The sequence below is a fragment of the Scophthalmus maximus genome, chromosome 4 (assembly GCF_022379125.1).
Source record: "Scophthalmus maximus strain ysfricsl-2021 chromosome 4, ASM2237912v1, whole genome shotgun sequence".
Lineage (NCBI taxonomy): Eukaryota > Metazoa > Chordata > Actinopteri > Pleuronectiformes > Scophthalmidae > Scophthalmus > Scophthalmus maximus.
The window spans coordinates 16,712,501-16,737,500 of record NC_061518.1 but is presented as its reverse complement, the minus strand read 5'-3'; the positions used below and the strand labels follow the sequence as shown (position 1 = coordinate 16,737,500).

The 25,000-nt window shown below is 40.8% G+C and overlaps 1 protein-coding gene and 1 long non-coding RNA gene across 4 annotated transcripts in view; both read left to right on the top strand.

Moving 5' to 3' along the window:
* esrrga (estrogen-related receptor gamma a) overlaps positions 1 to 16,693 on the top strand; it is a 72,769-nt gene extending 56,076 nt beyond the window's left edge. For all 3 annotated transcript variants that reach the window (XM_035629365.2, XM_035629361.2, XM_047331713.1), the window contains exons 7-9: positions 5,984 to 6,090; positions 6,192 to 6,354; positions 10,756 to 16,693. In XM_035629365.2, coding sequence (XP_035485258.1) covers positions 5,984 to 6,090; positions 6,192 to 6,354; positions 10,756 to 11,000 — 515 coding nt within the window. In that variant the 3' untranslated portion in view covers positions 11,001 to 16,693. The remainder of the gene's footprint in view (positions 1 to 5,983; positions 6,091 to 6,191; positions 6,355 to 10,755) is intronic.
* Positions 16,694 to 16,921: 228 nt separating this feature from the next.
* On the top strand, positions 16,922 to 24,664 carry LOC118302506. The gene is made up of 2 exons (XR_004790572.2): positions 16,922 to 17,044; positions 24,404 to 24,664. It is a non-coding gene; the product is annotated as an uncharacterized LOC118302506 (long non-coding RNA).
* Positions 24,665 to 25,000: the final 336 nt, after the last annotated feature.

Sequence of the window (25,000 nt, the reverse complement as noted above, 5' to 3'; positions counted from 1 at the left end):
ACGAGTGGCCGTAATTAAAAAATTAGAAGAAGAAAAAATACAATTCATTTTTTTGTATTAAATTCATTCATAGTTTTCACTACATGTATTGTGTTATGATTTGACTGGTTGGCAGAGGCATAAAACCAATAATTTGTATCTGCGTATCTGATGTGTGTCCTGTGTTAGTGTGTCTTTAAGCTCTTCTAAATTAGCTGTTTCTCTGGGTAGATTTGTTTCCATCTCGATGCGCATCTCTGTGTAATTGGGTCAGCTGGTGGACGTGTGTGTGTGTGTGTGTGTGTGTGTGTGTGTGTGTGTGTGTGTGTGTGTGTGTGTGTGTGTGTGTGTGTGTGTGTGTGTGTGTGTGTGTGTGTGTGTGTGTGTGTGTGTGTGTGTGTGTGTGTGTGAGAGAGAGAGAGAGAATTTGCCAATGCGCTTGCCGTGTGCGTCATTTCTTGTGTGTGTGTCATTTCAGCTAGTCCAAAGCCATCACAGGGGGTCTGTGTTCATTTGGGCCGGCGTCTGGCCGTATGGTACAAAACAGTTTGAGATACGCAGACACACAAACACGCACGAAAAAGCATCACAAGGGAGCACTTGCCTTGCACAGCATGCAACAATGTGCACACCAACGCAAATTTCAACGCAAAAACACACATACAGCACGTGGTATGAGGAGAGCACTGGAGCCACTCAACGCGGTGTGTAAGCACACACACACACATGCAGGGCAGTGATGTGCTAGTGACTGTTGGAAACTTCACGTGCTCTAATGCAATCTATATCTCAGTGGGCCTGCAGCAGACTTAAATCTGTCCCCTGCAGAACACAATACGTGTACATGCTGCACATAGACAATCCACTTTTCTCCTCTCACCTACTATGAGAAACCAGACAATCTGACAAAGCTGTCCATATCACAGTGCTCACATAGATGATGTATTACACATCGACACCACGTTATTATAACATTATGGCCTTTTTACTCATTTGTTGGAATGTTAAACTCTTCAGTTTTTCTCTATTGTGTTGCATTTATGTGACAACGTGTGAAGCATTCTCTGACGACTTCAAGTCTGAGGACTCTTGATAAGTGTGTGTGAATCTATGCTGTTACATTGTTGAGACAGACAGAGGCGTTTCCCGTTATATGTGTTCCCAGGCCAAGACCGAGTCAAGTTGGGCAAAACACAGTCTTGACCACAACCCTAATCTGTAGATGACATTGTCAGATGAATGTTATGTTCAGGTTTGAAATTTCGGTGGACATGATGCAAAGACTGCCTCAGTACCAATGGCCTGTTCTGTCCAAGCTACACTCTCACACTGGGATTTCAAGAAGCAGGAGACAGGAGTGCTATCACAATATGATATGTAAGGCTCACATGAATCATATTAACATAACAGATATGATTTACTTTCACCTCCCTTGTTTCACTTAGTAGTCCATCCATCCATCCATCGTCTACCGCTTCATCCATTTAAGGGTCGCGGGGTGTGGGGGGTTGGGGGGGTGGAGCCAATCCCAGCTACCATTGGGCGAGAGGCGGGGTTCACCCTGGACAGGTCGCCAGCCTATCGCAGGGCCACATACAGAGACAAACAACCATTCACTCTCACATTCACACCTACGGTCAATTTAGAGTCTCCAATGAACCTAACCCCATTCTGCATGTCTTTGGACTGTGGGAGGAAGCCGGAGAACCGGGAGAGAACCCACGCATACATGGGGAGAACATGCAAACTCCACACAGAAAGGCCCTGGTTGGTTTGAACCGGGACTCGAACCCAGAACCTTCTTGCTGTGGGGCGAAAGTGTTAACCACTACATGGAGCCCCACTTAGTAGTCTCCTTTTTAAAAAAAAACTCTTATATGTCAAAGTTTTGGCAACAGAATGTTAAGACAAGTTGTGTGCTAGTTACTGGAACCAGATCAGGATTCCAACCAGTTTTTGACCCTGTCACATCAATCCATAGACACACGTGTAGAATAGCATTGTTGAATGCATCAGTGGTTGTAGATGAACATAGGCACTGTGATGCAAACACACACAGACTCAACATGCACATAAAAATAGCTTCACAAACTGCACACACACACACACACACACACACACACACACACACACACACACACACACACACACACACACACACACACAAGTGTGCAGGTACTCATGAGCATCACGATCAGTTCTCACTGGTTCCCATTTGCCCTGTAACCACAAGCAAATAAATATAGGCCTCCGGTACATGTGTGTTTGTGTGGGTTTATGTAGCAACTGGGGCGTGAGGGAGGGCCATCCTATGCATGTGTGTGTGTGCGCGTGTGTCTGTGCCAGACTGTTGTGCGGTCTCGGGTGTAAACGTGCAGTCAGGACTCATTTGGCAGACAAACAGGCCGCAGGGTGGCTGGGGAATCGACGTGTGTTTGTGTGCAAGTTTGAGTATGTGTGTATCTTATAGAGCAAAGGGAAGGGAGAAAAAGAAAGAGAGCGCAAGTGCAAACAGCGGAGGTTAAGTCTGCATGACAGCACTGTAGCCTCTTTCTGTCAGACCGATGTATGGCACATTCAAACACACACACACACACACACACATACACACACACACACACAACTACACGCACACTCTCAATCTGTACAGTATGTTCATAGATAGAGAATCCTAATATTTTGGCAGACATGACCAAACACATCTGTAACCAAATAGACACTTGACACTGAACTTGACCTGTCCTGTCCTTCGATCTCTATATTATTAGGTTTTTCAAAATATTGGAATTATTTTCCCTGGCAATAAATCCAGTCGTGGAAATGTACCGAACAGAAAATACGGGAACGTGGTTGGGGTGAAGGATTTGAGTCCAAAACATTTAAAACTGGATTGGTTTCAGTCCCTATTGGCCGTGTTCACACAATGCACACATCTGAGTTTAGTGAGACTGTATTTGGATGTTTCATGTAAGCAAAGCGTTTAACTTAATTTTCATTGTATTCCTGTACATTCAGCTCAGCCCACCATCACCACAGCAAACAGCTCACCAGCTGCAAAACATCCACACACACAAGCAAACACGCTCATACTTCCACACACACAGCATGAGATGCCTTATCAACAATGGGCAGAAAGGAAATGTAATTAGGGCCAAATAAGGAACCTTCTTTTGTCAAGTGAAATCACAGGTTTGAAAGAAAGGTCTCCACCCCTCCCACCAACCCACACCTCCAACTCTCCTTCTGACAACTCTCCTCCTTTTACTTTCTCCTCTCCTGCTTCTCACTCGTGCTCTCTCTCTCTCTCTCTCTTTCTCTCTCTCTCTCCCCCTCTCTCCATCAATACCTCTCTCTCTCCATCATCAGCACTAAATTCCCATTGATGTTTCTTTTCTTCTGCTGTATCGATCGCTCCATGAGAAGGAGGGGAGGAATGGAGGAAGGGAAGAAGGGAGAGATGGCGTTATCTGTTAATTAATTTGTCCTGAAGCCGGCCGCCTATTAATCAGACAGATAAGAGGCATTGGATGGCTGAACGGCGCAGACAGGCTGGTGGGGAGGGGAGGGGGGTTGGTCAGAGAGGCACACACACACACACACACACACATGGAAATACACGCAGAGATGCACATGCATGGACTCACAGGAACATATGCATGGGAATGTAAGAAATATAAACATGCTGATGAAATAAGAAGCCAGCAAACTAACCGTGCAATTATGTTTATTATGTTCAAATAAACAGTATGAGCATACACATAATTACAAAAGCACTCAAAATGTTTTCACACACCAGGCAGCACACGCATACACACAGATACACATCCTGATAAAATCATTGATGTACCTAAATAAGAAAAGGTGCACTTTCAGCTCAATAAATTAATCACAAGGGTTTTAATTATTGGTGTTTCCCTGTGAGTGTGTTCTTGCGTGTGTATGCATTTTATATGTAATTATGAAGAAGATGTTTGTTTACAGTGGATATATGCAAATCCTATTATTAAAGAACAGCTTGTCGTAAGGACACGTTTTGGATGACACGTACACTTTCTTTTAAAGTTGTGTTGACTTTTGTGAACTTACCATGTGTGCCTCCACTGGCCCCAGATCAAATTCCATCAGAGCAATGATGGAGGATTGATTGAACCCTGCTCCCAGTGCCAGAGAACTAAACACACACACACAGGCACACGCAAAGCATTAAAAAACAAACAACCAGTGACACAATTAAATTATATTAACCCCTCACCCATGTCTTCTTCTACTCACTTGACCCCCGGGTTTGAATAGATTCAATAAGTGTGTGTGTGTGTGTGTGTGTGTGTGTGTGTGTTTGGTGTGTGTGTTTAATTTTAGCAATGCCAGTGCTTATATTTCCTACCCACGATGATTGGTGAAGTCCTAAGGACCCCCTAAAGACATCTGCCTCTGTGAATGAGATTTGTGTGTGCGTGCCTGTGTGTGGATGTGTGTGAATGAAGACCCCCTTAAGAAATTCACCTCTAATCCCATCTGATGATTTCATTAAGTAGAAGAAGACACTGCCAGTTGGCAATGATACTGCTCCCTTCACTGTGTGTGTGTGTGTGTGTGTGTGTCTCAATCTTATACATTTGTTTCCAGAGTATTTTTATGCATTTATTGTTATGCGTCTGTGTGTGTAGTTGTAGTTGGAATGAATGAGAGCACATTACGAACAACAATAGGCTGCAACTTGGACATAATGAGACACCTGCCATTACCCATCAACACACTGCAAGATAAGAGCCCCTAATTCACATGAACACACACACATACACACACACACAATATTGCATACCTATCATCTCAAAAGGGAGGCACAACGCAGCAGATGTTGTTGAAGAAATATCTCCCTCCTCATCTGCCTGCTTCTCCTGGCAGGATGCTGCTCTCAAACACACACACACACACACACACACACACACACAACCATGCATTGGAAGGCTGCAGCAAGGCCTGACAGGTGTGCTCACACGAGCCACTGTCTTTGCCTCTCCTATGAAGGCTTGCACACACACGTAAGCCGACAGGCAGGTGTGAATGGACAGGTGTGTGAGCAGAGGACAGCTGTGAGGAAAGGTGTGAGTGGGCAGGTGTTCCATTAAAGAGACAGAGAGATAGAGACAAAGGGCAAAAGACCAGTGCATTTAAGTAAGAACTTAATCGAATGACATGCAGTGAAAACGTGAAAAGAGTACAAACAATATACATGTAGAAAAAAAGGAGCCATTTAGTAGAAATAGTGGAAGTACAAGGAGAAACCCCCAAAAAGTTAAAAGGCAGAACGAAAGACTTGAGAGACTGAGGCAGGATCTACAGACAGATGTGTCAAGATGGTTGGGGGAAAACAGGGGGGGCCAGAAATCCGACACACAGATGTTCAGTCGTAAACAACGGCAGATAAAAAGCCATGGATCGGGATTGAAGAGACAGACACATATAGACGTAGGCAAATAGAAAGACATGGATTGACACTGGAGAAAAGTAGTAGTTTCGGGGCCGTATAGCAGCAATTAGTGTGTGTGTGTTTGGGGGGGGAACTGCGCAGTAGCAGCGATTGCTAACATTGATCCATGGAGGTTGTGTCAGGGGGAGATAAGGCCTGCCTTTCCCCAGAGAACAGCCCTGGGCACGAGGGAGAGAGGAAGAGGAGGGGGAGGAGGAGGACTCCGGTCAACTGGATGGACGGATGGAGTTGGGGGGGGTGGTCTTGACCATCTCACTAGCTTCAGTACAGGCTCTTTCATTCCTTTGCCTTCTTGTTAGATTCACTTTTAAAGGCTGGTTCATTTTCTTTACCTTCAAATTAGACAGATCACTAAAATTATAGTCGGCATTGGCAAACTATAAAAGGTGTAGTGTTTTACTAAACTATATAGTGTTTTATCGTGAAAAAAAAACGACAGTTTAACTCTGTAGTGTTTTGGGCAATAGTTTTACATTAATGCTCTATGCTGTTCTTTGTTTTAATCCTGCCCAGGTTTCTCCACGCTGTCTCTGGCAGACCAGATGAGTCTACTGCAGAGTGCATGGATGGAGATCTTGATCCTGCGCGTCGTGTACCGCTCGCTGTCCTTTGAAGACAAGGTAAGCATCTTTCTTTGTGTCTCTCACTCATTCATGAAAGGTATCGTAGACATACAGCACATGTCCCTTCAACCTCTCCGCCTCTCTTTGTTTTTCTTCAGTTGGTGTATGCTGAGGACTACATCATGGATGAGGACCAGTCGAAGCTGGCGGGACTCCTGGACCTGAACAACGCCATCCTTCAGCTGGTCAAGAAATACAAGTCTATGAAACTGGAGAAGGAGGAATTTGTCACTCTCAAGGCCATTGCTTTGGCTAACTCAGGTTTGTATTACTGAAGTTATTGTCTGTGTCTGTGCATTTGAGTTTGTGAGCGCATGCCTGGGGCTGGTGGAGAGATTGTTAATCCTAGGAAGCTCCAGTCCCATGGGACTCATTTAAACTGAATGATTAAAGGACTGATTTCAATACTCCACCGAAAACACACACACACACACACACACACACACAACTGTGACACACAACACACAGATGTAAATCTTATATTACATGACCTGCAGTTGACAATTCTCCTGCTTTTGTCTGTTGCACACATGCACATACACCCAGGTACAAAACACACACACACACACACACACACACACACACACACACGCACACATCTCCAAGCTGCAGAACACCACCCACCCCTGAACAAAGTGACGATCCTTTTTACAATTAGCATAGTCGTCTCTTCAGATGCCTGTTAAATAAGGTGAAATCATTAGAACCTAAAGTCCGTCAATAAAGCCCCCTCTCTGATGTATCAGCTGCATCGACAGCTGACTGACACACACGCACACACACACACACACACACACAAACGCCTTCTTCCTCCCATGACCCGTCTTTTGAACTTTGTCTTGGAAGCCGGCCAGCACTTCAGTACTCTTTAATTACAAGGGGGGAGCTGTCAATACAATGTGTTTAAATGGGAGAGCTTTGAATAAGGAGGGAGGGGCCTTTTGTTCAGATTCTGCCACCATCGACACACACGGACATACACACATCCCGACACCCTGAGACAAACACGCTCACATGCACACAATTTTTCACGTGCCAGAAACGTGCCAGTTTCATCTCTCTGACACATGCATAAACACACACTCACCTGACTTATATGTGGACCTCTGTGAAATGTTTGCTCACACACATACAGCACACACTGTCATGCACATACAGAAATATTGACATATTGTTTTCCTGTGGGCTATGTGTGACAATCAATCTCTTGGCTCTGACCGAATGTGTGTGTGTGTGTGTGTGTGTGTGTGTGTGTGTGTGTGTGTGTGTGTGTGTGTGTTGGTGTATGAATGCTGCTGACTGACAGTCAAGAAAACTGCCTAGAGCTGCTGACTGGAACAATCGTATCGATGACGATCGTGATGAAGATTATGACAAATTATTTGGCCTTACATGGACCTGGTTGCCTTCGAGCACATTGATGGCACAGCTTGGGTCCGACTCTGGTATCCAGAGGTGCAACTGATTTCAAAATACAAATGAATAGTTGTACAGTAAAATGTTGAAAGAGAATTCACTAATAGAAACATTTCTTTTTATTTTTTAGGGACAAAAATAATGTTTACTAATTAGAATATATATGATATTGAACATTTTAATGGAAATATTAAGAACTGCAAAATTACAGACAGACACAACCGACGGTAAAGTACCCAAATTGATTAGGTATGGTATCCAAAACAACTGCCCTGCCGCAAATGCTGACTGTAAAGTTGCAATGTTCAATTTTTTTTCTGTTTCTGGCTTATTTAGTGTGTGTGTAACAACCAAAGAGATCTGACTTTCTGGCGGGGAAAATATTACATTAGATCATGTTAAAGAACACGTAGAAATGAACCCGAGATGATTTTTGCTTGAAAATCCAATTAGTTCTGCCATTGGTTGAATAAATCATAAATGAACTGATTGTTTGAGCTCTAGATTCAGCTGCCAACCGATGTGGTTAGTAGATTTGCATTGGACCGCGTTTTAATTGGATGATCGTTTGTGATGCTTTGTCCGCCCACATTACCACATATCAGGTGGAGAGATGTACCAAAAACATTTGGTCCAAATATCTCTATTGTCAGGCTAAAGACAGATGGAAAATTGGCAGTCTGAATGTCAGGAATATATATTATATTATATCTATTATACTGCTGAAAATATATTGCTGAAACCCCATTGCCAGTTAATCACATCCAGTAAATAAAATAAGAAAAATCCGGATAAATCTCAAGAGTGATTTCCCCACTACAGCTTACCCCGGTGCTAACTCACATTTGAAAGAGTTGTTCTTAAACCGATTAAAAAGGGGAAACAGCTGACACCCGAACAGGAACTTTGCATCACTGGCCAGACTCTCTCACTGCTCTTCAAGACAACACAATGCTAGCATTAGCATTTTGAAGGGCACTGACACTAATTAATTCACAGGATGCTAATCGTCTGCATTAATGAAGCCAAGCCTTAAGAAATGTTAGCAAACGTGCCCCACATGTAAAGACAGCTAAACTAGCCATGGGAAACAGCAGCACACGTGTGTGTGTGTGTGTGTGTGTGTGTGTGTGTGTGCGTGCGTGCGTGCGTGCGTGCGTGTGTGTGTGTGTGTGTGTGCCACATTGTGAGTTTTGTTAACGTGTGTTTTAACAGCCTTATGTGCTTGTGCTCATTAACGCCTGCTGTTTTACTTGTGAGTGTACTGCAGGTCACGGCACAGGCGGCAGCCATGTTTGCCAGCTTAAATACCAAACACACAATATTAATCACAAACTATTTCAAACTCATTAAACTTAACTCGTGGTAATTATAGGCTGCGCTTCACAAGACCAGTTGAATTCAGACGAGAAGGGGATTGTTTTTCACTGTTACTGACATGAGTGCTCTTTAATTTGTAATTATTCTTATAATAACACCCACTGTTATTTAAACTAGGAAAAAGTAGAAAATTTGAAAACCGATTGAAGCTGAGTTTTCTATTGATCCCTATCGAATCCAACTGACTGTCTGGCCTTGCATACTGATACATGCATTACACTCTATAGATCCAAAACTGTGTGTGTGTGTGTGTGTGAGAATGTTATGTGGAATTCATTTTGTTTGCACAGTGTGCTATTTCTATTAAATGTACGTCTGTGTACATCCGTACCTTTTGGACAATTTTTTTGTTACAATAGTGTGCATTTATGCTTGTTCCGTGCATGTGGATGTTGTGAGCATGTTTGGGTTGAATGAAGTGTTGGATGGATCTCAAGTCAATATAGTATGATAAAGGCCAGAGCTGCTCTAGCAGACGAAGTACAAAGCTAAACAATAAAGGGCCACATATGCATTTATTCATTTTACTGAAACAGACACAAGCAGAGGCAAATAACCACTGTCCTGCTGAAACCTCCAAAATTCAAATGCTCAATTAAAGTGATGCTACATATTATTTATGTTTCTTTCATCTGACATGTTGCTATCAAATGAACTATACTATTTGCCGTTAAACTATTTAAAGTTAACGTGTTAACATTTTTGCAACGTGTAGACACTGTATGTGTGTGTGTGTGTGTGTGTGTGTGTGTGTGCGCACCTCACACGCATGTAGTGGTGTGGTGGCGATGTGGGGGAAGCCTATCAATAGTTGCCTTGTGATTATTATTTAACATGCATGTAGTCATTGATCGGAGGCATTGATCGGAGGTTGGGAGCTAAAGGCCAGCTCACATTAAGACTTTGCCTCCCTCAGGGCCAATATGGAGCATTATTATTGAGGGACATTCTCAGCCTGTCCAGCCTCAAATTCTGAAACACACCTTACATGCCATCTCAGAGAGATTACAGATGTTTGCAGCCAAATACTTGCATGCGCATACACACACAGAGAGAGAGACTCTCAGGTGTTCCTGGGTCTCTCCATCATTCTACAAGGGTATTTCTTCTTTCTCCGCCCACTCGTCTCTTTTGTCCGTCCATTCATCACACCCACAGATCCACACTTAAAAGACGGAGAGCAGAGCTGCTCCTGAATTTAAAGGCCCATTCCTGGATAATTACAACTATAAATTATGGGTTTCAAATTTGAAAATGTATGTAGGCATTTTGAAAGGGTGCACTGCAAAGTTCTACCTTCATTAATGTAGTTTGAAAAAAAATTAAATAATTAACCTTTTTCAACAAAACATTGATGTCCCACACTCAAATTCAAGTCTCAATAATTACTTTTGTGCTTTTGTTACATATTTTGTAAATTCCATTTTACCATACAGTATTTTTAACCCTTAAATCAGTTGGATAGTGTTTCCCACCCGAGTTATGGTTTCCTGTCGCACCATGTTAGGATTTTTGATTGTGTCTTTTGTACCTTTCTGGTTTGCAGAGCAATGGGGGTTTTTTGTTTGTCTGTTTGTTTTTTACATAAGTGTATTGCCACATTAAGAAAGAAACATTTTGTGCACAACCATCTAGTTTTCAAACATTTCCCCCGTGTTTTACACTTTATCCTATGAGCTGAAGTTAATCAAAACCTTTTCCTTTCATTTTATACATAATTTCTAATGTTTACAGAAACTTGCCATTTAAATAGACTTGCATGGAGCTGAAACGTAATTTTCAATTTCAACAATAGGGTTAATGAAGGTGTGTTCTTATGTGTGTTCTGCTATCTTATGTTTATATGTTTCTCACCTCTTTTTCCAGACTCCATGCACATTGAAGATGTGGACGCAGTGCAGAAGCTCCAGGATGTGCTCCACGAGGCCCTGCAGGACTACGAGGCTTCCCAGCACCAGGAGGATCCCCGCCGGGCGGGCAAGCTGCTCATGACCCTCCCCCTGCTCCGCCAGACGTCCACCAAGGCCGTGCAGCACTTCTACAGCATCAAGCAGGACGGCAAAGTCCCAATGCACAAACTCTTCTTGGAGCTGCTGGAAGCCAAGGTCTGAGGACAGGAAACTGGACGGAGGACAGCCAGACACCAGTCTGAACCACCCGAGCTTCACCTCAAACAGCAACATTGAATGACCTCTTTCTCTTTTACACACACACACTCTGACCCACACACACACACAGACAGACACACCCTCACAGAAATATGTCCCTAGAGTATCTCTTCTGATGCATCCCCCTCTGAATTAACGAGTAAATTAAATCTCTTACCTGAACTCCTAGAATTCCACCGCCTTTGAGAAAAGGGCGCTCACTTGACCTTCTTGTATGGGGACGATGCTCACAGACTGACATGACCCCCCCAACCCCCCCGCATTACGGAGGGAAGATGATGGTTCCTTTAAAAATTATTAACTATCACAACAGTTTCCATGGTGACTCTGAACACTGTCGACAGCTAAACAGTCACTTATGCATTTAATAACGATTAAGATCTTATTGATGACAGAAGCTAAAAGGAGAATAGGTTTAAAAGAAACTAAAAACTCTTCACTTTAGTTCTGAGAGACTTTAAGACTGCGCTTGTGTCTCCTTTCCCCTCCCTATTTCTCCCCAACGTTTTTTTAAGTGTTCAAGAAGAAAACAAGTGGGGAAAAGTGAACACTAAAGAAATATTAACGATGTTTGTTGTCACATTACTTGTACAATGACATTTTGACGGATGGACAGAAAGAAGAGGAGATTTGCCCTGCCAAAGAATGGAGCTCATCCATTCAGAGGATGCCAGCAAACTGTACTGTCACCACCCCCCTGATACAGCTGCTTCTGGTTTGATCCGCCAGTGGCTTTCAGTCCTGGGCTTCAAGAGCACTGCTGGTTTTCTGTTCCACAAGTTGTTTTAAAATTGTTGTGGTCGAAATAAAAACCAGCAGGGCTCAGACTTTCAAGGACCAGGATTGTAAACCACGGCTGTAAACACTTTTTGCGTCTCCCTAAATTCAGCTTCTGGTTGCCCATGACTCCCCTACTTCAACTACAACTTTGCTATTTGTTTTATTTGTTGAAGACCAGTGACCCTGGCCTCCCAAACCCCTCAGTATTACCACAGTGTCAGTGTTTGTACACCTGACGTGGCTGAAAATGGTTTCAAATATTATAACCACTGAATGATTAATTGAGTTTATTACTTACGAATAACCAAACAAGACTTGATCTATACTGTCAAAATTTGGATCCCTGCTCTGCTAACCGGTAGATATAGGCTCAGTTCCCATTCTCTATGTTGCTACATATATTCTGTCACACACTCCTCTTGTTTGGACAGCTGTTTGGAACTAATTCAGCTGCTCAGTGGCCCAAGATTGCGGCTCTCCATTTACCAGTGAGTAGAGATTTAAGTCCGTCACTAAGAATTGTGCCATTGAGAATAGTCCAGAGCTTGCTCATTACCCAAACGCCAAAACCTTCAAATGTCAATGCGGTACTTTCTCTCCTTGCTCCTTTGCATTCACTACTTCCACTCATCTCTGGCGTCAGTAGAGAGATATTTCTGTGATGCATTCAGCGAGTGATGAGTGAGTTTCAGTCACTCAATGCAATAGAAACCAGAAGGAACGGTGTGCTGACAAAACTGACTGAAAAACAACTATTGTTGCTTTCTAACTCCTTATTTTTTTCCTTAATTTATATTTTGAAAATAATGATACCAATGCTAGGGTTGTAAATAATTGTCATCCTGTATATGACATATACCACGGCTTTGTTTTTGTTATCGATATCGTCTTCTTAAAACTGAATCAATCAATAAGTCTTTCCTTTATTTCAGCTTGACCACTTTCAGCAATTATATATATATATATATATATATATATATATATATATATATATATATAAATATAACAAGTAATGTATTAACAAATCAGCGTTTATCTTAGAGACTCTGAGCAATAGTGGGTTTTAAAAGAGGGGTTTGTGCATATGGACTAAGTCTGCAATATTAACATAACGTGCCAGTCTTAAATTCGGAAGAGAGGATGAGGATTTGGGGAGAGTTGGTAGCTTCTCTTCCCCTCTGTGTAACTTGCCATAAGCTATTAGAGAACAGTCAATGTTACTTTTGTTAGTAACAGTTAGGCAGGAACAAATACGGACCAGGAATGTCATGATGAGATTTTAATGCAGCTGTCGCGCTGCGCGTATAATGGTCAGTACGAGGGTTAAGGAGTTAATATAAGCAGTAAGAGACCTAAACATACAACACTCCGTTTGCAATTATGACATGGTTCTAATGTTTGCACCTTTCTTTGTGACGTCACATTTAATCTGATCAGAAAGAGACAGCAATTTAAAATCAATAATTCAGTAATATGGATTTTTTTCTTTTTTTACCGTTTTCCGTCCAGGGTGAAAGTTTCTTTAGCCATTTGACCGAGTGTGGGGGACCATCAGAAATACCAGATTAAATCAAGACTTGAACTGAGGGAAATGGTGCTAGAAAAGAAAAAAAACATGATCTCAATTTACAGGAAAAACACCTGGAACTGACACTTTCATGATAGCTTTCATGATATTCCACGTTCTGTTGTTTTAACTTATAATTTTAAAATCACTAAGAAAATAAGTTCCAAAAAATAATCATGAGGACTAGAGACTAAATTGCATAGGAAAATTCATTTCAATTTGAATTAGCTTTATTTTCCTCTGGTTAAATTGAATAAGTGGGATCTTGCAGAATATCTTCTTTTTTTTTAAAACATGACTATAATTATTTCAGCTAAACTCATAAGTAACCAATTACAACTAAAATGTTAAAATGTTCCATTTCAAATGTCTACAAACAGGAAATGAAAAAACAACAGCTAACAGGGAACTGTCCTACATATTACAATAAGTAAAGTTTTTTTTTCATATCATTATTTCTAAAGCCGAATAAGAATGCCAAAATGTGTAATCTAGATGAGGGTGTAATCCAATATAAAATGGCAACTTGTCACAGCTGAGGAGTGCTGCAGTTTAAGTGTAGTTGATCTCTAACATCACACGCTCTGTATCAAACATCAGTATTATTAGTAAGGGGTATTTTCTCAGCCTTCTTAAACATTGTATATTGTAAATTATACAGAATATAATTCTAACATAAGACATTTTATTGGAAACAAAATCAAGAAAAAAAGAGAAAAAAAATGTAGTTCAGCCTTGATGTGTGTTTCATGTTTGCTGTTTTTTCTATCAAGGAAAAAAAACCTATTTGTTTGTTTCTTTATTTCTTTAAGTTTTATTGTTTTTTTCTTTGTTTTAAGGCCCTCTTTCTGTTCGGCCCCTTCCTCCTCTGTTGAGTCCTCTGAGGCGATGCTGTGTGCTTTTTCTTGTGGTAATTCCCGTTCTTGTGCCGTGTGCTTCTTCTTTAGACAACACCGAGTAAACTAGAGGCAATGTTGTCTGTCAGTCGGATCAGTCCACTGGGGGTCTGGGTCCCGGATTCTCTCACAATGAACCGGACCCAATAAAAGGCTCTTCTTCTAGAAACTTAACTAGACCACCAGAAACAAATTACAGTATTCATCTCCACCAAACTATACATGGATAATTAAATATTTAGTATCTAAATGAAGAAACAGCTTACAAGTATTTAAAAAGGGATCATTTGTGTAACTTTCCTGTAGAGTAAACAATATACTGTATATCTTTAGGTTTAAATAAAGATGAAGTGAGAAGGACATTTGAGTAATACAGAACTGTAGGTGACTCTTTTTTGATAAACTCGCTGTACATAACTGCCTTCCATACAGCTCGGCTCAATCCTTATCTTCCCTGTTTCAACGGGCAAAAGGGGAAAATAATGAAAAGTTGCTCTTTTTTTTTTCCCCCCTCCTTAAATTATTTTAATTATTTCTTATTTTCCAACCTATTTCTGGGAACCTATTTTGCTTCACAAATGACAGATGAAGTATAGAATTTGCTTTGGTGTGTGGGTTGGATTGTTAAAGGAAAAGGTCAACATGTTTGATTTGCACTCGCTGTTTCTCTTCGCCACAGATTTGGTCCAGTGGGGACACGGTTCTGCACTCTTCCAGAATGAATCCAAAATATTCCAGATTCAAATTCAAATTTTCTATAACCGTTAATGTTATTATACTCATTATGAATCTCAAATGGATATGAATCCATACAGATGTTTAGATTCTTATTATGCACTACAGATAACATACATTCAAAGATGTTAAGGTTAATCAAAGGTCTTGAACATGAACATGTTTTAGAGAGGAAATATGCAGAGTATAATTCACATCTGCATTTGTAGACAACAGAATTTCATTTCCTATTCTGATTGTTAGATTTGATTCCTAACTTGTCAACTGTACATGAATCTGCATACAATTTATGCAAAATATGTGCTTTTTTCTTTTCTAGTGTTTCCTTCTGTTATTTATTTGTCAGTTGTCAAACCAATCCTGTGCACTCCTGAACAGCTCAAAACAATGACAGATGTTACACGTCTCCCTGAGGTGGTTGAGGCTGTATTTGGCTTTAAGATGTGAAAAACAAGCAGAATTTCTGATATAAGGGGAAAATGCTCATAGAATTCACTTTCTATCAAATATTCATCAATGTCAATCAAGCAAAGTTTTGCAATGATGCCGCCATGTTTGAACGCTGAATATTGGCAGGAATGCACTAACTTTAGATCAAAAAAACAAAACCTACCAGCTAGAATCAGGAGGGAGATTGTGTGTTCCTTTCAAAAGTGTTGATATAACTTGCTGCTCATAGCCAAGATATTATTTAGACGTAAAGAACGGAGATTCTTTTTCTTTCATTTTTTTCATGTTAAAAGCAATATTTTGATGACTGTACAATTTTGAGGCAAGAGTTGCACTTATTTGTGTTGGGTTATAGATCCAAATGCTTTTGTATCTATAGGAATTATACTGCTGTTAGCGTTAAAACCATATAAATAACAACCAACCAAACTGGTATTGTCTACGTGGAGCAGTGGAAGAAGGACTGTCCAGGTTTTTGCAGAGCTACTGATAGATGGAGTTTGACCTGGTTGCTCGCTGGGCACCACGTTATTGCTCTCACCTGAATTTAGATTCGCCGCAAATGCTCTATGTAACAATAGTTTAGCTGGAACAGGAGGAGTTATTTAGCCATAGCGACAAAGCAGGATTGTCCATCTTCCATGGCTGCCCCTGAAATCTGCTTAGGCCAAACTGTGTCTATCTACAGCTCTACAGTGTTAAGTCATTAAGTTATATTTATCCCCACATGTAACTGCCACTTGTCCTGCAGCTGACGCTGCAGTCTGAATTTGCAAATACAGAGAAACTATTCAAGGGAGAGAGATAGTTGACACAATTGAATAAAAGGGATATTTTGAGATTTTAAAAAATGACCCTTGCATAGTGGAAAAGAGTCGTGGATGTAAGAAGACCCTGTAGTGTTATTTAAAACATGTCCGTAGATTTTAGATGTGCTTCACATCAGTACATTAAAGAAAAGACAAAAAAAAACAATTACCTGTATATTTTTGTGACGTGTATCATACAAGTGTGCTCCAACAATAATGTCCATTTGTGTAAATGTATTTATTTCACATTGTATATATTGTTCAATGCAAAAAGAGAGACCTATGATTCTGTAACTTAAACTACTATGAGTTAAAACATTACGTGTTACTCCAGACTATGCCTTTCAGGATTATTACAGTAGAGCAATATCAATTAAAACCAGGCTTCCAGTTTTGAAATCTGTCTTGTGTCTCTAATTCTTCACACTTTTTTGTTGTTTCCAATATAGGTGCATTTCCATTAGAGTGGCATCAACATATAATCGACCCCCAGATTGTTTGAGGTTTTGTGTTTGGGACTTAGTGGCATCTAGTGGTGAGGTTACAGATTGCAGGCAACTGAATAGCCCTCGCCTCTCCCTCCCCTTCCAAGTGTTCAAGAGAGTCAATGGTGGCCTTCAGGTAACATAACAACACGGAAGGCCTCTGTTGAGCCAGTGTTTGGTTTGTCCATTCTGGGCCACCATAGAAACATGGTGGACCAATATGGAGGACCTGCTCCTGATGTAGAAATAAAAGGCTCATTCTAAGGTAAGAAAAACACAACAATTCTTAGTTTCACGTGATTAAACACGAATGAAAATCTAGTAATAATATGCATAGCCTAGTTTAGAATTAAAGTTGTATGAATGAATTATAACAAGTATGGTGATTGCTTCACTTTTCATCTAGTAGCATTGATAAAAAAACAAACAATTGCACTTGACTGATTATTTTGGTTCATGACCAAAAACCTGCTAAGCTAATGACATCACCATCAGCCTCAGTTGTTCCTGTTTGTGCTAATCAGCCAACGTTAGCACGCTAACATTCTAAATGTGAACTTGGTAAGATAGCATTTTAGCATTAGCTAGCATTGTCATTTTCAGCATGTTAGCAGGCTGCCATTAGCAGTCAGCCAAACCAAGCCTAAGTGCGGCCTTGCAGCGAGCATAGCTGGAGACTTCCGGGCCTGTTGTGATGGCATTGCTGCGTTAAGAATGCATCTTAGTGTTCCGCTAATGGCAGCGATCACATAAGTCTAAATTTTGCCAAACTCAAATCAATCCATGATCCAGTAGTGCATACAAACAGCCAGACACACCAGCCCACCCCCTCTTTTTTTCCTGAATCACAGACCCTGTCACCTATGTAGATGTGTTAGCTACCTTCACCTTATAATATGTAGAGAAGAAGACGGCGATGAAGGTTGAACGGAAAGAGTGAGGGGGAACAGAAAGAAGGGGGGAGGATGGGAGGATGGGAGGATGGGAGGAGGAAGTGGTAACAGCTTGCTCCGGTGGGTGGCTAACTACTGTCCATTCTGAATGGCCAGATCCCCTGCTCTTGCCAAGGGCAGTTAACACACACAGACACACACACACACACACACACACACAGTGATAAGACACACTGTACAACATTAAAAAGAAAAGACAGTATAACCACACATGGGAAGAAATAAATCAAGTCTTTTCCGACATCCTTCTCTGTCCTCACATAGTTCTCCCGTCGATTCTTTGACCATTTTCTTTGTTATTGTTTGTTTGTCTTCTAATTGTCTTCTGTATTTTCTGCCAGCCCTTTACATCCCCCTCTTTTCATTTACTCGTATTCCCTCTCTCCGTCACCCTTACATCTCTTTCTGTCTCTTTCTCTGTCTTTCTGTCATTCCCAATAGCCAGCAGCAGTAAATGGAACGCTGAGGCCAGACATTTAATGTAGCAGAGAGCTGTGAAGCGTTTTAAGAAGCCTTTTTTTTTCTAACAGGGGGAGCCCTGACCCACAGGCAAATATTTTTCAACCAGATGACATAAAAAGATATTAGCAGAAAGAGAGTGGGATTTTTATTCCATTTCTCCCCTATTTCTACAATCTCTCTTTTCTGTTTGGGTTGTTGCCTGGTCACCCGGCCCCCTGCACATACGTTTTATTTTACTTGCTTGCCTTTTGGAGATCATTTATTTTATTTTATCTTTGATTCATTATTATGATACGATAAAAGCTACTTGAGCATTTCAGCTGCTGAGGGGCTCTTATCGTTAACCTTGTGGAACGCATGTAAGAGTGGGCTCCACATGCCGCATCGCTAATGGCCAACTTAACTCCTCTCTTCTCCTCCTCCACCTTCTGGCTTAATCTACATCTCTCCTTCCATCTCCGTCTCTCCCTCTCTCTGAATATCTTTCATCCATTTATCCTGTTCCTGCGCTCTCGTTTCTTTTCTCTCATTATCTCCTCTTACTGTATTCCTCTGTTTTTATTCATATTTCAAGTTCTCAATTCAGCATTCATATAGCTTTTTTTTTTCTCATAAAATAAAACTCAGCACATCTCCATTCTACTCAACTCAGCGTTACAGACTAATGAATGACACAGCTTATTGTGGCAGTTTAAGTTAAGCACTAAAAAGGGGATATAACCCCGATATGTCACTGTTGGTTACGTTGATGAACTGGGTGGTTTAAAACTCAGTCGTCTGATAAGCCACCACCGGCAATTCTTCCGTAGCAGACGTTATTTTTGAGGTCCCACAGGGTTAATTTTTCGGCCCCATTTCATTCTCCATTTACATGCATAAAGTTTCACCGTTGTACCAGTGCCACACAATTATAGCTGCCCATAACACCTAATGACACCATTAGTCTAGACAGTCATAGAAGCTGCCTCGCAGATGTGAAAGTGTTGAATGTTACGATATTTCAACATCTTAAATGAAACTGAATCCAACGGATAAAAATCCTTGTTGAAATAGCCCATTACATTAATTTACTGTGAATGAGGTATACTTTCAAAGAAAATTCATCAGAATGAAAGGCAACCAATATGATGGACATTTGAGCTTTGATGCAGATGAGGTAGCGTTCAATAGATCAAGGTATAAAGACATCAACCTTTACACACAAGCACCTTTATGTATTAGCAAATTGAATGGGTTGCAAAGGTACGCACAAAAATAGGGAAGTTTACCATTAAAATAGATGGTTCTGTACATTTTACTAAATTTGACAAAGTTTAGTAAAGCAGGGACCATACATGCACAGAACCTGCTGAGCAGAAAGAAGCAGAGCGAGTTTTGCAGTAGCCACAGATGTCTATTATGTCTTCCCATTCACCTGTTTTTTCAAAATATTGCTTAAAGACTTTTATGGTTTGCAGAGGCAGAAAAGTTGGCATATCAAAAAAATACAAGAGATGACAAAATTTTATGAAAAATGTCCGAAAGCCTTTTCTACTGTTTGAGGTTTTATTAAAGGTCTTTTAGTTTCCATCCTCTTTTTGTGCTCTCTAATACTTCTGCATTAATTCAATGGCATCGACTTCAAAATTCATACCACCAGCGAGAAAGCTTGATGCACCCAACTCCAACTGAAATGCACTTTTTCTTTATTCTACATTACATTTTCTCAAAAGTAGATTAAAACTGGAATCAGATTTAAATAGAAAGATGGGGGTTGGATATATTATTCTTTAATCTCTTTATGTGTTCATTTGAATGTCATTGCTTGTATGTAGTCGTTTTACCATTTGCGTCTGTTAAGTATTTGTTGTAGTTAATTTCCGGTCATAATATCTTAGTGTTCAGTGTTCAAATGTTCACTGTCACAGTTATGTTGAACATTAGTTGTTGTCATAAGCAAAAGACTAAACAGAAATTTTAACAAGAATGAATTGAAGAACATGGACAGAAGCTGTGATAAGAGGAAAAGAGACCTCTGTTCTGTCACAGCCTATACAAGAGGAAGTCTGCTATCTCAAATACTAAAGGCCATCTCTCGTCTCCAGCTTGTGCAAAACTGACAGACTTGTAACAGGTCACAAGAGACAAGACCATACAACTCCCATCCTCGCCACACGGGCACTGGCTACCTGTTAAGTCAAGAATTGATTTTAAGCTTTTACTAATTACCTTTAAAGCTATGCATGGCCTTGCTCCTCTGTACATCATAGATTTACTCGCACCTTATGAGCCTAGCCACTGTCTTCGCTCCTCAGACGGGACCCTCCTAACTGTTCCCACAGCCCGCCATGTTACAAAAGGTAACCGGGGGTTTTCTGTCAGAAAAAGTCAGTGTCATCTTCTAAATCACTCCTCAAAACCTACTTTTACAGTAAGGCTTTTATATAGCGACTTTGGTGTTTATCTTTTTTTAAATGTATTTATTTATCTACTTATTTATTTATTCATAAATAAGTAGATAAATGCTTTGATGTTACACTTTGTTTTATTTAGGTCTTGTCTTCCATGTTGTTTTGTGTGCTTTACAAATCAAGTGGCAACCCACCGTGGCGTCACCCGCTGGTTTGTGAACTGAGTCATTTTCTCGTAGACTTCTATAGTCTATTATACTATGCTATCAGCAGGTTTTACAATTCAAACATACTTGTAGCATTTAGGTTCAAACCACAGAATGTAGGTTAAAACTGTCAAACTAGAAAAAAACGCAATGCAGTTCATTTTCTGGTGCTGGTGCAAGATCAGCAGGAATTTGTAACATTAAAATAAAGTGAAAATAACACAGTCAACTAAGCCATTTTCCACATTGAGACCTCATTCAGGAGTCTGATCTCATTTCAGAGGGCTTCTTATTGGGTTTGAGAGAAGGTCTGGATGTGATATCTCGCCCCCAATACAGTGTCAGTCTCAAAGGATGACCATATCTGTTTTATGTGCTGTGACCTGTAAAGTGCTAATGTGTGGCAGCTTCACACTGATGGTGTTTCAGAGGCCAGTTTTGAGGCTATTTAACCCCCTTGTGTGTGTGTTTTTCTGTACACATATTTATATAAATGTGTGTCTGTGTTAATATGGGTAGATGGCTCTGTGTTCTTTTGGCATGTGTGATTTGCAATTTTACAATTTTGTGGTCATAAGTAAGCATTATTTGTATATGTCAAAATCTCGATGTGCCTTTGCCTCCATGTGTGTGTGTGTGTGTGTGTGTGTGTGTGTGTGTGTCTTATCCTCGTCTCCCCTTGTATCAGTGGTAGGGTTCCCTTGGGTTTCACAGGACTACTGACATGGACTCACGGTGGTAATGGCCTTTCACAGCATCTAGATCCCCTGACACACACACACACACACACACACGTGCACACACATGCCACAGATAAGGAGTGTAACACAGCACATAGTGACAAACCAACTAGTGCACAAAAAGTCAACAGTAATATCTCCAAAAGTAAAATTGAGAACTGAGGACAGTTACATGAGATCATTGGCAAGACATCCTTTTGGTTCACTCTTCTTTCTCCTACATCACTCTCCTTATTTTTCTTTGTTTCTTATTTTCACCAACATTTACCAAATCACTTATGGCCCGCTGAGCTTACATGCAAACTAGCAGACCACTGTGCTTGGAGTTTATGGACCCTAATTGGTTCAGACTTAAAGTAAATCTGTGATTTACTTGTCCTATGTCCCTCTGTCATGCTTTGTCTTTTTCTTTTCATACATCATCTTTTTCTCAGTCAGTCTTGATCCTTCCTTTATTTTATTTTTATCGCTCAGCTTTTTATCATATTCACTATGGGACTGTAAATCACCTTTGTTCACTTGCCTCACTTCTATCTCATGCCTCCTTCCATTTTGCCAACATCCCATCCTCTTTTGTCATCCTTTTCTCCACCCTTCCCTCTCTCTTTTCCCATTCTCTCCCACATCCCTCTATCTCGCGGGGTGTAAAGTGGCATAGGTGACTGTGTGCATCTGAGCTGCATGTGGAGGCTATAAGAGGGTCAGCTGTCTATTTGCACTTTTAGCGTCTTAACTCTATACGATGGGCCATTTATTCTCACTCTCTCCTCTCTCTCCCCCTCCCTCTCCACCCTTCCCATCCTCTTTCTGTTTCTATTGCTCTCTATCTCTCTCTTAGGACAGTAAATGTTTTAACTCTCCATTCTATGGGCCATTCATTAAGTTAGTGTACTTTAATAAATAGTCTGATGTGTCACTGGCTAGTGAATTAGTGGCACTTTAAATCCCCACGCGTGACCAATAGACAGCCTGAAGGTTTGATATGCAGCGGCCACTCTTCCTCCAAAAGCCAATTAGGGCTGATGTGTACCTTCATAACGTGTCAGTATTAAAAGCACAAACAGCCCTGTCATCTCTCGTTACATTTACATTTTACATTTTCAATTCAAACTATAGAGAATTGATTTAGTCTCAGGGCACTTTCACACCTACCTTGTTGGTCACAGCCCTTCGGCCTTTTCAGTTAAGTCCGAACCAAATTAACAGGTCTGAAACGAGCCTTGAACTGTGTCCCGATCAACGGAACAAAATATAGACCATTTGGTTGCAGTGTGAAAAGATTTCAACGGAATAGTTTGGACTGTTGGACCAATTGCAGTAAGTTGAGACACCATTAAACCATAGAAGAAGAAGAAAAAAAAGCATAAGAGAAGCAAAAATGAGTCTTGGTACCATGTAGGGGGGTTGACAAATTATTGATGGCAATTTGTTAATGCTGGAGTGATGTAGACGTCTAGGCTGTGCTCTGTCTGCATTCTGCCCTCTCACGGTCAGAAATGAAACAAAGCACCAATACATTTTTGCCCAGCAAAACTTTTAAAATGTAATTCCATGCCACACCTACAGTTGTGTCAGCCAATGATGTGCACCATATTATATTACTCTTTAGAAAAGTGTAAATATATATATATATATATATATATATATATATATATATATATATATATATATATATATATATATATATATATATATATATATATATATATATATATATATATATATATATATATATATATATATATATATATATATATATATATTCAGTCCATTTAGTAGGTTGATTCCCATGTGTAAATGTAAGCGATGATAGTTCCCAAAGTGCCCCAAGCTAATAATTCAGCCTTGACAGGGGAAAGGTGATTGGCAGAGACAAAGTGTGTGTGAGTGAGGGAGTGGATGATTATGTGTATGTGCATTGTCAAGAGATGCAGGAGGTTAATTCAATCCTATAGAAACGCAGCATGGAGGGGATTGGACAGCACAGCCCTGAGGGTGTCACTGGCCTCAACCTCAATAGGGGGCAGGAAGTGCACACACACACACACACACACACACACAATATGGACAGTGTGACTTGAGGGTACAAAATCTGAAAAGCCTGGGAAAAGCCAAATTGTTTTTATATCTAGTTTCTGGTGCATTTCATTTAGAGAGAAGGTGGATACATGATGAACATGGATTAAAATATATATGTCTATTTATAGAAAATCCTGCATAAAACAAGGACAAGAAAGTAGAGGACATTCAGTCAGAGAGAAGTGGCGATGGAGGACGAGAAGGGGGACTGATGGCACGGGCAGGGGAGAATGGAATGGAGTGAATGAAGGAAAGAATGAGTGGTGCCTGTGGAGAGCGGGAAGTGTGGGAGAGACGAAGTGACCAAAATAAGGAGTATGGACTGCAGAAAGATGTATGAGGCAGAGGAAAAAGACAGAGATAGCCTTGAAATAACGTGTAGCCAAGTGCATTTTCACTCACACCTGCCATCTAACCTGGTTTTGTTCCTCATATTTGAGGTGCTCTGTAAACTAAATTAGTCACATCTGCCAACTTGACTTTAAGTAATTTAAGGAAGTCTGCATGGTACTGAATTTCTACTGAGCTGGAATTTTCTTGGTACCATCCTCTAAATGTAGCTCTAGTGTAAGTCGGGAAGACTACTCTCATGCCTGCTTCGGTTGTTGTCTAATTCTCATTCACTCTGCATTTCGTCCAATCACGCATGCGCACTCTCAGTTTCTTGCTGTCATTTCAGTGATCAGCTGCTTATCAGCTGGTCTCACCTATCCAATAGCATTGCAGCACACCTGCCTTGTTAGCCTATCATCTTGCTGCTGTCTGTTTAAATAAGATTTCTCTCCCTGCCACAGTCCTCTCATGCGGCTGTTCCCCGTCACCACCCAGTCTGCACAGACTCATTGGATTCTTCTCTCCATCAACTCAGCAAGTCATCCACCACCATCGCCACCAGTGTCTGGACTTCATGGGGGGGATTTACTATGCCGCTGCTGAGGACCGATGCCCTCTGCTACAATATCTCCCCATGGAGTCTCAGCGCCAAAGACTCTTATCAATACTTTGTCATCACATATCATTCTGTTAAATCTGTAATACATATCTTTTCTGATTCACTTGTCTCTCCTGATTGGACTGCCAGGTTTCAGTCATTGTGTTTGTGTGTGTGTGTGTGTGTGTGAGTGTGTGTGTGAGAGGACATTTTGACCGGGTACAGGCAGGGGAATGCATTATGCCAATTGTGTGTCCTCAATAAGATTGAAGAACAAGACTGTAGGCGCACAATTGGGCAGACACCCACCCACACACAGACACACACACACACACACACACACACACACACATACACACGCACACACATGGACAACCTCATATTGTATTTTACAAAACACACTCAAACACGCACACACACACACACACACACAGAAACATACACAGACACACACACGCAT